Source organism: Pomacea canaliculata, linkage group LG5 (assembly GCF_003073045.1).
Source record: "Pomacea canaliculata isolate SZHN2017 linkage group LG5, ASM307304v1, whole genome shotgun sequence".
In the NCBI taxonomy this organism is placed as follows: Eukaryota; Metazoa; Mollusca; class Gastropoda; order Architaenioglossa; family Ampullariidae; genus Pomacea; species Pomacea canaliculata.
In genome coordinates, this window is record NC_037594.1 from 952,079 (window position 1) to 962,416 (window position 10,338).

Here is a 10,338-nt window from a genome sequence, read left to right on the forward strand (position 1 = left end):
CTCCAGTCATTTAAGGGAAAGAAAGTCACGACATAAACGTATCCGTGTATAGTATTAATGCGTATGTCATTGTCCTCTTTCTGATTTGTAAGATTTATATGCGTATTTCGTCAACTGGAGAGTGGTATACACCAAAATTATTATTGGAAATATTATCTCGTGACTACCCAATCATTAGTATAAAAAAGAAAAAAAAAGTGCATCCCACTAATTCTTTAAAGAGATGCAGAAAATTCTGCATTCACTAAACTAACAACACGGCTGTCCTTTGTTTCAGGGTTGACGGATAAGCGCCATGCACGGCTAGTCATGACAACAGGTAGCGGGCTGGGATAAGTTGCCTTTCTTCCCACATCCCCCGAGCTGATCAACAAGACTGATAAGTGACGCGTGCATCGCGTCACAGCCTGTAGTCCTCCTGCAGGACAAGCTACATAGCTCCTGCGCCATCTGTGTTGCTACATTTCCTGGGCGGCAACGTGAATGTAATCGTGTGGGAGGCGTGGTACAGGTGCAGGGTGTGTTGAAGGAGACAAGTAATTCGGTCAATTTTATGGCGAGAACTGCAGGTCTGACAATACAGTCTTTCATTTCTCTGCTGCTGAGATTCGACTAATCAGGAGACTCAGGTGAGGACAGACCACGTGGAGCAACATCCAAGACCTGCACAGCCACAAGATGTGCAACTTGCGCAGACTGCGAATACGGAAATCCAAACACTCTATCGTAAAGTTCTTGTTATTTGGGCTTCCTATGCTGTGGTTTCTGATTGTGGTGCAGCTAACTGTGTTTAACAGCCAGTCTTTTAAAAAGTCAGGTGATGTGAGCCACGGCGGGCCACATGACCACCAGCTCAGGGTCAACGACTTTGTGACAGTTCGCGGAGCTGCTGATGACATTAGTGGTCGCTCTAACAGCTCGGATCTTGGAAAGAGCGAGAGAGAAATCCCAGTGGTAAACGTACATATGCGCAAGGTGCCTAGAATTTTCCGGAAGAATGCCAGCATAGTGCAACCCAAGTTGAAACTCGAGTGGCAGAGGGCAACCCTGAGGCCTCAGCAGAACAGATTCGACCCTCCGAGACTGGGTGAGTTCCTTGTGAGTGCTGAGTGTCGGTTAGTTGTGGTTTGTAGCATGTGTTTGAAATATTGAGGTTCACACTGCCACACAGGGGTACACACTGCCATCATTATTGGCATGTGCATGTAGTTTTAGTGTCTGATCATCACCTCGGTGAGACCCATCCCTACACACGCACACACAGAATCGCTTTTCAAACTGTTTGAGGATGATAAAGATGGTGGACATCTAGGCTGCCTGTGAGGTGTACATGTGGACATGCTAGCAGACGGACATGCAGGCAGCAAGTCATACAGACCGAAACAAACTTGAGGAAGAGACAGGCAGACAAACAGGGGGACAGAGAAACAGACGAACTGTGTGCTAAGGTTATTCCTCTTGTAGATGTCTCACCTTACAACGCCACACGCAACTCATTAATTCAGCTTTGTCAACACCGCCTGGCGGTGACTGTATGGACAAATTACATGGGCATTACTTCCGGAAGGTTGCAACCTCCGAGTCCTTTACACAAGGGGCAAAGGTTATAGAACACAGCTCTTGTGATGTGGCGCTCTATACTGTTCGCAAGGAGATAAGAACATTGTGACTTCTTTCCACGGCCACCCTTCAGCAAACTATCGTATTATAATTAATAATAATTAGATTCACTTGTACTGCGCCTTTTCCTGTTTGGGGTGAGCTCAATCTGCTTGACGAAAAAAAATAGTACGAGATAAAAACACAGTTTTAATGTGTAAGATGTAGAGCTGGTAGTATGAACAGTATGAAACGACGGTTGATCAACTTATTACTCAGCGGGCAGTTAGAACATGGGTGTCCTGAGTAACGATAAAAACCCACCCAAGTGCTTGATAACAAGGATAGATAAGTAGTTCATCATAGCAAAACTAACAAACATGCAGCTTCACATCTAAAACCATTCATAAAGCACACCTGTAACGCCACCTGCCCACACGTCTGTGATAGAGCAGCTGTCCTGCTACAGGTACACTTGATTTCACAAAGTTTGTCTGAACTCAGCAAAACACATTCTTTTCAAATGCATGTTCTTGTATGGACGAAATTCTGGTAGATTTTCTGATATCAGCTGATCACAAGAATGAACTAAGTCACTCTGCTTGACGCCATTGACCTCAGGACCAATGCGGACAACTTTGCTCTAACTGTTCCTATCATGAACATAAACTATGGAACCAGTATACAAAGGAAAAAAAGGACATGAATGCAGGTATAAAGCATACATAGTTCTGCCCCCTTTCTGGATATACCTGATGACATTGTTTTTGTATTTGTTGTTCTCAGCAGACGATAAACAGTGTGCCCGCCATGTTATTCTCGCTAAGTTCTTCTGACGCACGGAGAAACTGAAGAGTGGGACAAACGGAACGATCTGAAGCAAGAAACATAAAAACAGAATCTCAAATCTGAAATAACAGACAAAACATACAGTTTAGAGAAATGAGATAAGGCAGACGATGTCGACGAGACAACAAAACGGTGGTGTCAAGGGAGACAACTGTGTGTCCAGTCGCTTCTCTTCGACGGACGCATTGGTAATATCGGGATAATGCATGTAATGCAGTCATTACCGCCATGGGTACCAAAAGGTGCAGGGTTCAGACCTTTCTCAGTATGTGACACCTGCCATGAAAGGTTTTCCCCAGGTACTAGTCCACCCCATTCCTCCCTATCGTGTTCATGAACAGGAGGCCGAGAAGGTGCAAACGTAGTCAATATCAAAATCAAAATCAAAATCAAAACAGACTTTATTGTCTGCCCAGGAGGACAGAAATTTGTCTTTGCTCACATACCCATACAGACATTTAACAAACAGTTAGGAGTAAAAGTGAGGAGTAAAATAGTGTTGATTGCACCAGTCCATCAAGGCAGTGTATGTTTATCCTAACAACAAACCTTGGGTGACCAAGGGCCTAAAACCACTGCTGAACAAAAAGAAACATTTGTTCATCACGGGCAGAAGCCCACGACAGAAGATTAGTACATTGTGAGGACCATGATGCTATCCGTTGGGTGGGCAGAGGCTCTACGAGCATACTAGTTAGTCCGCTTTCAGTAGTTTGCCGGTGGACCAACGAGTGTCGACGAGATTGAAACAGAGGTCGAGTTAGCTCTCGCCATAAACCCGATGTGTCAGAATGCGGCTCGTGGTTACATCTTGAGCTCGCTGGAGGGACCTGCCAGACGTCGAGTGTTGATGCTTCCGCATGACGCAAGAGATACGCCGAGAAAGATCTTGGGTGTCCTAGTGGAGGCGTACGGCGAACGGAAAGATGTCGACATCAGTGCCACAGCAACGTGATGAGGTGGTCGACGAATACGCCGCGAAGCTCCAGAATTTAAGCAGGCGAGGTAGAAGGCGGCGCAGAGCGTCGAAGTGGCGGCGATTGACACCATCTCGGAGGACTGCAGCCGACCGGTCAGGGAAAGTGACTGCCCCCGTCGTCCGTAACAGGATGACAGGGAAATAAAGTGTAGCTGGCCTGACTGGAAAGTGTCCGACGGCGGAGGTTGTCATTTATGGCAGTTGAGTGTTGGCGTTGCTCGACACCGGCAGTGAGGTAACGACGGTCACTGACGAGTGGGCACGAGGGCACATACAGGACTTACAGCTAAAACAAACTCAGGAGTGGCGGTGGTGGACATGTTTACGGCCAGCGTCTGAGGACGTTCCTATCCTGGTGGTCAAGGACCTGGTCGATGTGGTCACAAGTGAGCGCAGGAGGCGCGTGTCGCTTCTACTAGGGAAGAACGTCCTTGATCGGATAATGGACTCTACCGCAGATGTGGCGCAGGCAGTACAGGCAGCCGTGCATGAAGCTCATCTTGAGAAGACATTGTCAACAAAAGGACTGGCTAGGGCCGCTGGCAACACGCCCGTTCCAGGATGCCAATGGGTCTGACGTCCACACAGCCACTTTCCAGAGGTTAATGCAGACCACCATGCCGAACTGTTTAATTTCAGTCCTTCTAGTGTACCTAGACGATCATTTGGTATACTCCAAGATAAAGGACATTCAACTGCGGGAAGCGCCATACCTTCAGGATGACGACAGTGAAGAGGAAACGCCAGGGTGGTATGCTACTCTTCCAAACCATCACCACAGAACTCTTGTGACAATGCCTGTGGTGCCAGAAGTAACAGTGTCTGTGGTGTCAGATGACAGTACTAGAAATGAGTCCCTATCGTGTCCGAACCGCGCAGATCGCAACGACTTACCGCGAGACAGGCAACAAACTCGCACAAAGTGTAGGATGAAACAGTTCGTGCGACGCTATGCCATGGCAATATGAATACCATGATATATTTTTTAGTTGCGGTGATCGGTGCACCGTAGATGACACGTACGCATTGATCAGTTGTTTATTTTGCTAATTGTTTATTTTTCTTCAACTTTACCGCGGCTGCGTCCAGAAAATGTCATTGACAAGAATGACACACGAGGTGATGGCTGACAATAGATGTCAGCACTCACTCTTCTTCAGTCTCTGTTTGATTCCTCCTGAGTCCTTGTGCCTTTATTTAGGATGGTGATGGCTGCTGGCACGAAGGACCTCTGGTAGGGCAGCTTTTCCTTATGCGTGGTACCTTATAGCGCCTGCCTGAGGGCAACAGCTGGAAGCTGGTGTGGAGAGGGTGTTTCAGGTCCGAAATGATGTTATGTGCCATCCTTCTGACTGCATGAAGGTACAAGTCAGAAAGTGGTAGCTGTGCTTGACCAATAATTTTATTTGCCTGGTGGATGATTCTGGCCAGCCTTGCCTTGTCTTTGACTAGTAGATGACCATACCAGGCAGCGATGTTGAATGAGAGGATGCTCTCAACAAGAGACCTGTACACAGTCTCCAGCACCCCAGAGCTGACGTCGAAGCTGCGAAGTCTCCTCAGAAGGTACAGCCGTTGCTGGGCCTTTTTGTACACTTGGTTCACGTGATCACTAAATGAGAGCTTTCCGTCGATCACTGTACCAAGGTACCTAAACACAGCCAGCCCTCTGCACCTGCTGTCCCTTGATTTGGAGTGGTGGGGAGAGAGGGGTTGTGCCATCTCTTCTTCGTAGGCTCTTCCAAAGGCCATCTCCTCCGTTTTGTCAACGTTCAGATCCAGAAAGCTGCGGTCAAACCACTCCTCCAGCTCCCCCAACAGGCCAGGTACTGTGACAGGGACTGCTCGTCTTTCAGGCAGCCCACAAGGGCCATGTCATCTGCATATTTAACAAGTTTGAGAATAGCACTGTTAATACTAATCCATTTGTATATACAGAGAACAGGGATGGGGGAAGCACCACATCCCTGAGGGGTACCCGTGTTGAGGATCTGCTCATCTGACAGAATCATTCCATCCACTGACAAATAAACTCCGTCAGACGAGCTGCTGGACCCTATAGTACCTGTCGGTGGAACTCTGAAACTCACACCTCTGTGGTCGGTCCTTCAGGAATGATCTGATCCATAGAACTAGGGCAGTGTTGACATCCAGGTCTAGTAGGCGCTGTACAAGAAGGTGTGGCTGGACTGTTGAAGGCGCTGGAAAAGTCCATGAACAGGACCCGAACATAGGTGCCAGAAGTGTCCAAGTGTTGTAGGATATGTATTTGAAAAGCGTGAGAGTTGCATCAGACACCCCCTGCGTGGCTTGTAGGCAAACTGCAAAGGATCCAGGCGATCAGCCATGGTGGGGATTAACAATCTTCCCACAACCTCTCCAAACATTTGGCCACAACAGACGTGAGAGCCACAGGTCGAAAGTCTTTCAAAGTTGGTAGCATGAGGCTTCTTTGGCACTGGTATTATTGTGGATGTTCTCCACACGCGGGGGACCCACTATGAGAGTCAAGGGAGAGCTGAAAAAGTCTGGTAAAACACCACTCAGCTGACTAGCACACTCTTTGAGTATTTTGCCTCTCACGTGGTCAGGTCCAGGGGCTTTACGTGGGTTCACATGAGAGAGAAATTCTGACAACATCTCTCCTCACAGATGTGAACAGTGGCTGCCGACAGTGAAGAACAGATATTTTCTGCTTCATTGCTGAAGTCTCTCACATCAAACCGCGCCGTAGAAAGTGTTGAGCTCATTAACAAATGACACTGGGTCATCACACTTTTTTACTCTTTGTGTCTTGCGTTCTCTACCCATCATGGTGTCCAGGCCCTTCAAAGCATCTCTTGCGTTGCCCTCATTAATCGCTTTTCTACCTTCTTTCTGTATTCCACCCTAGCCGTTCTTGCCTTTGCCCTGAACTCCTTCTCCTTTCTTATCACTTTCTGTTTGTCTCCTTGCATAAAAGGCTATCTTCTTTTCATTGAGACAGTGCTTCAGTCCTTTACCTAGCCATGGTTTGTTTTCGGATAGCTGCAGATCTGCTTGTAGGGATGACAGACCTTCACAGAAGGTGATGTAGAGGTGATTGTTGCGCCAGACAGTCCAGGTCGTTCTCACAGGTAGTGAAGAATAGGATCCCAGTCAGTGACCTCTAGGCAGTCTCTGAGCATCTCAGTTGCTTCATTTTGTCCAGGTCCTATATACATGTGTTGTCGGCTTTCCACGTTTAAGGAGCTGTCTGTATGTGGGTAGCAGATGAACAATGTTGTGGTCGCCGATCTGCCAGCGGCGGCCGCCCCCCGCACTTGGAAAATAAGCGGCCGGCACATTACCGAAACACCTGTCTAGCGTTCTGTCGAGGCGGGTGGGACACGTGACGTATTTGATGGAGACAGGGGAAGCAGCTTACAGACATCACAGCGGTTGAAGTCACCGAGCGAAAAACACAGGCTGATCAACTGTCTTGTTGTCGCTCGATTATATGTGTCTGCAATGTGCTCAGCTGCAAGGTTGAAGTCTGGGCGGGCATAGACGAGGACCACAGTGATTGGCCGAATTCACGAGGTAATAATGCGGCCTGAAGGACACTGTCAGTATCGTCATAAATGTGGGGTACTAAGTCTGTTCTCGTACTGTGTAGTTCGTGGCCCATTTCATCATTTGCAAGCATACACAAGCTCCCCCTACATGCTTGTTTGTCGCTTGTGCATTCCTGTCAAATCGAATCGTTGTGTATCCTTCAAGTCCGATGTCTCCTCATCTGTTAGCCATGTTTCAGTGAAACAGAAGAGGTCACAGGCGTCGGGGTAGTCTCCCATCGGAATTTAATGAGCGCAGAGAGCTCATCCTGTTTGTTGTGGAGAGGAGCGCACATTCGACAGGGTGATGGCTGGCAGTGGATGTCGGCACCCTCTCCTCTTCAGTCTGTGTCTGACTCTCCTCTAGATCCTCTCAGTTTCTTTTTTCTTTGCCCCTGTGTCGAATGTCACTGAAATTCACATCAAGGGCCTGTGTGGCCTTCTGCCTCAGCGATAGCAGAAAGTCCCGACTGTAGATCAGCATGACTACATGTATACAGTGCACATTAACACATCGAAGGTGTGAAAGTCTGCCGTACAGGCACACACACACAGACTACACTGCTCATAGCACGATATGGCAGATCTATCGCTGATCAACTAGGTATTGGGATTGTAATAGATCTACCTGGTAGGACGATACTCAGTCACTGAAGGAGTGTTATCAAGCCAGATAGTCCTGATTGGCCGCACATGTAGTCCGTTTCAGTGCCTTCTGACTATCTATAGATCTTACCAATCGTCACAAAATGGACGCGGTATTGGTAAAAGAATTTCCCCGTACAGGGACACTCACACCAGCAGATAGACGGTGCTCCTCACAGTCAGACGTATGACAGCTAACACTTTAACCATTCATGCACAAGCTTGAGTAAGCGAAATTCCCGTAGAATTCACCACACGTCAAAAAACGTGAGAATGATTGTGAGCCGGGGTCAAGCCCAGAGTAGCGCCCCCTATATATATTTTTTCTCCCGCTCTCGGAACTCCCTAAACAACTTTTTGTCGTGACCTAAGTCAACAAATTGTCTATTTCTAACACATCTGTACTTTACATGTCGTGGCCATTACCTTTTTCGGCATGTCGAAGTGCTAATAGAAACTATGCACCTGTGTGTGTGTGTGTGTGAGACATATAGTCTTAGTGTGTAACACAGACTGTCAGGCTGAGTTGGCGAGGGTCCATGCAAGGTTCAGTGACGATGATTTGATTGACGTCGCGTCAGAAGATGAAGTTAAAACTACGGCGTGACGAGGGGGTAGTTCCGGAAAGGTGTGACAATGCATAGCATAGCATCCTTCACTTTGTGCCTCATTGAATAATGACCTACATCAGCAAGTCATGTGACAGGCCCACGAGGCAAAGGAGCTGAGATGAGATGGCCACTGGAATACAAATCTGCGAGACAGAAATACATGGTTCAAAAAACTGAAAGAAATATAAGATGGGTAAGGACGACTGTGAGAAATGAGCTCATATCAAGTGACACATGTCGCCTAAAATTAGCTTGCTGAGAACCGGAAATGTTGGAGTCTGCGAGGGGTGGGAAGAGAGAAAAAAGAGGAAAGAGAGAAAATCTAGAGTGGAAGAGACAAAGATGCGACATATTTTGAGTTCATAAGGTTTATAAGGCCCTCCTGATATTCAAAAGGCAGAAGTTTAGATGATTGGGGTTGTTGGCTAATTAAAGATAATTAGCGGTGCACTGTTTAGAAATTTTCATTAGAATTAAAATTTAAACATCTATGGCATGAGTCACAGACAAGATGTTGGAGACATAAAGATGTGCGGTGAGATTGCAAGCCCTTTGTTTCGATGAAAGCAGCTACATTTAGACGAAAATGAGACCAGACACAAGAACAGACTTACAGTCAGACACACGTCATGTTGTTGTTCCAGGTGAGTACGGAGGACTTGTAAACATCAACCCAGACGCACTGGCACCAGAAGAAAGGATCAGGTACAACCAAGGCTGGAACAATCACCATTTCAACGAGTACGTTAGTGACCTCATCTCAGTGCAGAGGACTGTTCCAGACCTCGGAAACACTCAGTAAGTTCCCTGTGTTGTGCTCCGTTTGAACTTTCTCTTTCTCCGCCGCCCTGACAGTTATTCCGCTTCGCTTTGGTTTGGTGAACTGAATCCTGCAGCCTTACAGCGTAACGATGAAACTTTCATCTGCATTGATAGTCTTCATCTCTTTTTATCGTTATCTCTCTCGGCTTTGCAATGTTAAGCAATGCTCGATTGAAAGGCAGAAAGTCGCTGGTTCGAAACCGACATGGACCTAGATACGATGAATTACCGTATTTTCCGAAATCATCCAAAATAATTCGTTTAAGTTTTTGAAGGATGTTACTTGCTGCATTTGAGAAATCACAGCTTGAGAAATACGTTTTGAAAACAACTGCTTTTATATGTTTTCTTCTGTGACATAGTCTGAACTTGTTCATTTTTTCCTCGTGTTGTCGTTCTTCCTACTGCTGTGCAGATGTCGGGGCAAAAACGTACACAGATGTAGAGCTACAGCCGCCAGCATCATCAATTGCTTCCACAACTGAGGGGCTTTGGGCACCCTCTGGCGCTCCATACACAGCGTCCTTTGACGCTCGCCCCGCACCTGTGATGGAGCTCATCTCGTGATACTTCTCTCCGACAAAGGTCACGAACGCGAACCCATCACAGCCACAGGCTAATTGAAACTATGCACTTATATACTATGTGTAATATTGTAAGCTATAGGCTGATTATAAAGTGTGATATTTTAAACTATTTTATTAAAATCTTTATTTATACATATAAAGGGTAATATCTTAAAACTATAGACTCGCATATAATGAGTAATATACTATAGGCTAACACGTGAAGTGTATATTTTGCTACTATATGCTCACATATAATGTGTAATATTATAAAACGAATATACGGTAGTCAGCCCACGCACCCCTGGAGTGTTTGCGTTTGTCTGTGTGCGAGTGTGGAGTGGCCAGCATAATGTAATTGCTCAGAATATGCGAGTATTATTTCGCATGTTAGATTTACCCCTGACGTTTTTTAGTTTTTGTTCTTCAATCTCTCATTTCACTGCGGAACGGGACAGAGCATCTCAAGTCCAGCCTGGAGCTGCACCTGACACGCTTCCCACAAGTCAAGCTTGTGCGCATGCCCGAGCGCATGGGCCTGGTGAAAGCGAGGCTCCGTGGTCTGGAAGCGCTCAAGCCCCGATCGTCATTTTTCTCGACTCGCACATCGAGTGTTCTGAAGGCGAGTTGATTCTTTTTTTAAGACGACATAACGTCGCGACGAGATGAGCAGGTAGAAGAGAGGAGCCTGC

At 46.8% G+C, this 10,338-nt stretch overlaps 1 protein-coding gene across 1 annotated transcript; it reads left to right on the forward strand.

Annotated features, from left to right (window-relative positions):
* Positions 1-678: 678 nt before the first annotated feature.
* LOC112563870 (polypeptide N-acetylgalactosaminyltransferase 5-like) lies at positions 679-9,060 on the forward strand. The gene is made up of 2 exons (XM_025238286.1): positions 679-1,087; positions 8,903-9,060. Exons 1-2 carry the CDS (start codon positions 679-681, stop codon positions 9,058-9,060), a joined length of 567 nt encoding a protein of 188 aa, XP_025094071.1.
* The last annotated feature ends 1,278 nt before the right edge of the window (positions 9,061-10,338 follow it).

Bases quoted from the DNA above. Each gene is read 5' to 3' on its own strand.
- LOC112563870 (XM_025238286.1), top strand. From the start codon at position 679: ATGTGCAACTTGCGCAGACTGCGAATACGGAAATCCAAACACTCTATC. The intron at 1,088-8,902 runs GTGAGTTCCTTG...TTGTTGTTCCAG, and splicing joins ATTCGACCCTCCGAGACTGG to GTGAGTACGGAGGACTTGTA.